Raw genomic sequence first — 5,370 nt, 5'->3', positions numbered from 1 at the left:
CTTTCTGTAATTAATGGACTGGATTAGCTTATGCCTATTGCTTTCCTTCGATTCTGAATTTCACTTAGTTGGCTACAATGCCCAGCTTACCCATGATCCCCTGGACTTTTGCACCCTGACATACTGTTGTCCAGGATGATTGCTGCCTTTTAATGTATATAAGAAAACCAAACCATTCCATAAAGAAGCTTGCTCTTAAAAACAACAACAATAACCCTGGTTATTCTTACTTTGTTTGCCAGTTTTCCCACTAGCACAATATTCCACATTTTGTTATACTAGTAGGCTGTCAATTCCCCCCCTCCCCCCACAATCATGTAATGGTCAGTCTGGCTGATTCTAATAAGTAGCTAATTAGAGCTTTGCTTTTTAGATCTTTGTAGCTTTGGGGAGAAAATATTCCACTAGCTGAAAGTCCAGCTCTATGTGCTGATTAGTTCTATCTTTCAATAAGATCTTCTGATTTAGGGGGAAGGTCTCAGAACATTTTCAAGTTAATCTGAAGTGAGCTCAGAATAACTTGTTGTTGTTGTTGTTGTTGTTGTTGTTGTTGTTGCTGCTCAGTCATTCAGTCGTGTCCGACTCTTCATGACCCCATGGACCAGAGCACACCAGGCACGCCTGTCTTTCACTGCCTCCCGCAGTTTGGTCAGACTCATGTTGGTAGCCTTGAGAACACCGTCCAACCATCTCGTCTTCTGTCACCCCCTTCTCCTTGTGCCCTCAATCTTTCCCAGCATCAGGGTCCTCAGAGGATTGTTTCAGAGGACTGAATACTCGAGGTGATCGCTTTGGCAACTGTGGCCTAAAACTTGCCTATCTCTAATTGAAGTATTCAGATACAACAAAACTGTGAGGGAGAATATTATGGGAAACCAGCTTTCACCCAGGTCAAAAGGTAGCCCTTACTTGCCCTCTGGGTTTATACAAGGTTTCCAAATGTCCCTGTATTTAACTCCCGTTACACGTAAAAATGGCTCCAGACTTGTGTATTTAAAACACCAGTGCATATAAATGCAAAATATTTTTTGCACCTCACAGATTAAAGATTTTATAAATCTAATACTGGGAAACCAAGTAAACAGTATTCTAGATTATTTCTAGTTCTCAATTAGAGCAAATTATGAAATAAATTGGGGTATTCCTCAAAATGAACTATTTTTAGGGAAGCCAAAACACTTTTGGATAAAACTAGCAGGTAAGATGCTCTCCGATAATGCTAGATCCCCTTTCTGAAATGTTTCACATACTTAAGGATGGGAAGATCCATAGTTCAGTGGTGGACACCATATATTATATGCAGAAGATCCAGAATGAATCTCTTGTTGTATCTCAAGTAAAAGGGGGTGCATCTAATCTCCCATTGAGGGAGGCTACAGATTGGTGTGCAAAAAAGGAAGATGTTGAGAGGATTGGGAGGGAATAGAGGGGCCATTCACTTGTCCAGGTGGTTTTGACTGTGCTGGTGGCCAGCACTCCCTGCTGGCTTCCCTTCTCTGAAGGAGGTGGACAAGTGAAAACTGTAGCCGGAAGAAGAACCTTGCTCACCTGGGCTTCTTCACCTGGCCAAGTGAAGAGGAGGTGTTGTCTCAGAGCTGAGAAGGAACTCAGCAATGCAAAGATGCTTGTGTATCACCAGTTATTTTTATGTTTTCCATACATTTAAAAACTAATTGTCACAGAAAGTGCTTTTAATGTTCCATACCTGACAACTGAGGATTATGACTCATCCACTGTATGAAGTGGCCTCATGCCCACTAACTGATCCTGAAATAAAACTTGTTAGTCCATGGGGTGCTAGAAGACTCTTCCCCCCCCCTCTTCTTCCTGCAACCCTCTCAGGCAGAAACTTCTTAGGAACGTTTTCTTCCCTGACCTTCCTCTGCCATTCTGTTCCATCTTTGATCCTCCAAGCTCCGCCCCCATTCCACAGATGGAGCACACTGACAGTTCCTAGGCAACACACCTTCCTCCTCTTCTAATTCACATATAGCCCCCTTCCCATCTATCTACTATCCTGGTAACAAATGTTTGGGACTTCCCTTTCAGGGATGAGATGCCAGAGGCGGTGCTTCAAGAGATTATTTCCTCTTTCTGGGAGAATGAGTGGCAGCCTGGCATGGCTACTCATTATATTCTTGAGGAATCTCTTGAGAGAGACTGATGGCCAGACACCGCCTCAGGGCTTTAGGTATGCCTCTTATGAGGTGACCATCCCAAGGAAACTGAGCTTCAGGTATGGACTACAGGAAACCCAGGATGTCAGCTACCTGCTGCAGATTGAGGGGAAGAGCCAGGTGGTGCATCTCAAGCAGAAGAAGGGCATTCTTCCTAAACACTTCCCCATCTTCACGTATAATAAGGAAGGGGACCTCCAGGTTGACTATCATTACATCAGGGATGATTGTTTCTACAGTGGCTTCATACAGGACAACCCTCTCTATCCAGTTACACTCAGCACTTGCTCAGGGGGACTCAGGGGCCTGTTACAACTTAAAAATGAGACATATCAAATTGAACCTGTCCAGCCATCTACTACTTTTCAGCATGTGGTGTATCGGCTGGAAATAGAGGAGGGTACCATGCGCATGAGGTGTGGGTTGACGGAGGAAGAGCAAAGGCATCAAGAGGCCATGATCCAGGACGCAGAGCATGTGGGTGTCAAAAGTGCTCCAGCAGGACTCTGGTGGCCACACAAGAGACATGCAGAAGTGGCATTTGTGGTGGAGCATGAACGATATGTTAAGTTTAATAAAAATGAAACTGATATTGCTATGAAACTTCTTGATGCCATCCATATGGTAAATTCATTTTATGAGCCACTTTTTCTTGAAGTGTCTGTAGCAGGACTGGAGATATGGTCGGAAAAGAACCTCATATATGTTGATGACAGTATAGGAGCCACACTTAAAGCTTTTAGTATATGGAGACATAACACTCTACTTAACCATCTAAAGAATGATGCTGCTCACTTAATTGTATACAGGTCATTTAGAGGTATTATTGGAATAGCATATGTATCACAAATTTGTAGTGAGCATTGGGCTACTGGTGTTGTAGTATCAAAGAATTTCAATTTGTTTGATTTTTCTGTGCTATTTGCTCATGAATTTGGACATAATCTTGGTATGAACCATGATGATTTGGTCTGTAAATGTGATCGACGTGCCTGCATTATGTCTGCTTGGCACTCAGAGGTTGATAAGTTTAGCAACTGCAGTTACTACGAGTATTTCAATCGAAAGGACTCACCTTGCTTGTTGATTCCACCAGACCCTGATCAAATCTATAACCTCGAATACTGTGGGAACAAAGTAGTGGAAAAAGGAGAGCAATGTGACTGTGGTACAACTGCACAGTGTCGATTGGATTATTGTTGCAGGCCAGATTGCACGTTGAGTCCATGTGCCAATTGTTCTTCTGGACTGTGCTGTGACAGGTGCAAGTACCGTCCTGCTGGATCCATTTGCAGAAAGAGTATTAGCACCTGTGACCTGCCTGAGTTTTGCACTGGGACTTCGGACCAATGTCCAGAAGATGTTTATGTCCAAGATGGTGCCCCTTGCGGTGATGGAGTCTATTGCTATCATGGTCGTTGTACTACTGACAATGGGCAGTGCAAAAAGATATTTGGCAAGAAAACCGTACGAGCTTCAGAGGATTGTTTCAGAGGACTGAATGCTCGAGGTGATCGCTTTGGCAACTGTGGCCTAAAACATGGTATTTTTAAGAAATGCAATGATGAAAATATTCTTTGTGGCCGAATGCAGTGTAGTAATATCTATAGGGTACGTACCTTGGAGGAACACCAAACCATCATTCAAACCACCATTGGCAAAAGTATCTGCTGGGGTACAGACTACCACAGCGGAATGGAGGTAGATGATATTGGAGCAGTAGAAGACGGTACACCTTGTGGCACTGGCATGATGTGTATTAATAGGGAATGCAAGAATGTGTCCCTCTTGCAGTATGATTGTAACACCACAAAGTGCCATAACAGGGGAATATGCAACAACCACAAGCACTGTCATTGTTCTTATGGCTGGGCCCCTCCTGACTGTCTAAAGAGAGGATATGGGGGCAGCATTGACAGTGGGCCAATTTCAAAAAGCTGGAATGGTGTCATTGTAGGTAGTATTGTAGGAAGTGTGTTGGTCCTTTGCACTGTGACTGTTGCTGTTGGCCTGGGTGTGTATTACCAGTTTTTGCTAAGCAACAAGGTTAGAAGAAAGAGTTCAAGAATCTCTCCATCATAATCAATAGAGAAACGAAAACCACTTTAGATCACATAAGCGAACAATGCAGAAAGTTTCAAAAGTGTATGATAGGTATAATGAGCACTATTATATTTGACTCTGTAAACATTGGTTAAGCTCATCTCAGAGGGAAATATTCACATATGAAAAATCTTTGGCAATACTTTCACAATATATTGATTGTCTCTATGTTGTTCAAGACAGAAGTCCTCTCATTCTATCCTATGTTAAGTGGAATGTGTAAATCTGTCCAGTGGAATGGAATGTTATAATACAGGAGGATAACATGCCACAGAAATGCATGGAAGCAGTGCTGGTATTTTGAATATCTCAGATTTTCTCTCAAAGTAACCTTGAGTGTGCAGGGATAGAATCACAACCCAGTCTTCTAATGTCATTGAAATGCAATATCAGTATGTTTGTGAATTGAATTCGCTTCAGTCTAGAAAGTCATTGCAAACATTATACCGATAACTGTGTCGGCACATATATTTTTTCCAGAATCATGTGATGGTCAATCTGGCTGTCTCTAATAAGTAGCTAATTAGAGCTTTGCTTTTTAGATCTTTGTAGCTTTGGGGAGAAAATATTTCAGTAGCTGATTGTCCAGCTCTATGTGCTGATTAGTTCTATCTTTCAATAAGATCTTCTGATTTAGGGGGAAGGTCTCAGAACATTTTGAAGTTAATCTGAAGTGAGCTCAGAATAACTTGCCTATCTCTAATTGATGTATTCCAACACAACACAACTGTGGGGGAGAATATTATGGGAAACCAGCTTTCACCCAGGTCAAAAGGTAGCCCTTACTTGCCCTCTGAGTTTATACTGGGATTGCAAATGCCTTTGCATATAACTCGTATTGCATGTAAAATTTGCTCAAGACTTGTGTATATAAATGACCAGTGCATGTAAATGCAAGATATTATTTGCATTTCACACATTAAAGAGTTTCTAAACCCATTACTAGGAAACCAAGTAAGCAGTAGTCTATATTACAGTAAAACATTGACAATAAATGAATTATTTATAATGAATATCAGTGAATGTGGTAGATGCAGAACAACATATTTATTGGACTTGGCTTGATTACATTTGTATCATTACTCAAGTT

At 41.7% G+C, this 5,370-nt stretch overlaps 1 protein-coding gene across 1 annotated transcript; it reads left to right on the top strand.

Moving 5' to 3' along the window:
• Positions 1-2,093: 2,093 nt before the first annotated feature.
• LOC117044957 (disintegrin and metalloproteinase domain-containing protein 20-like) lies at positions 2,094-4,259 on the top strand. The gene has a single exon (XM_033145751.1). The coding sequence runs from the start codon at positions 2,103-2,105 to the stop codon at positions 4,257-4,259; it is 2,157 nt and encodes a 718-aa protein (XP_033001642.1). The 5' UTR covers positions 2,094-2,102.
• Positions 4,260-5,370: the final 1,111 nt, after the last annotated feature.

The sequence above is a fragment of the Lacerta agilis genome, chromosome 4, assembly GCF_009819535.1.
Source record: "Lacerta agilis isolate rLacAgi1 chromosome 4, rLacAgi1.pri, whole genome shotgun sequence".
NCBI classification, from domain to species: Eukaryota; Metazoa; Chordata; class Lepidosauria; order Squamata; family Lacertidae; genus Lacerta; species Lacerta agilis.
The sequence above is the reverse complement of the archived record's forward strand: the minus strand, read 5'-3'. Positions and strand labels throughout refer to the sequence as shown.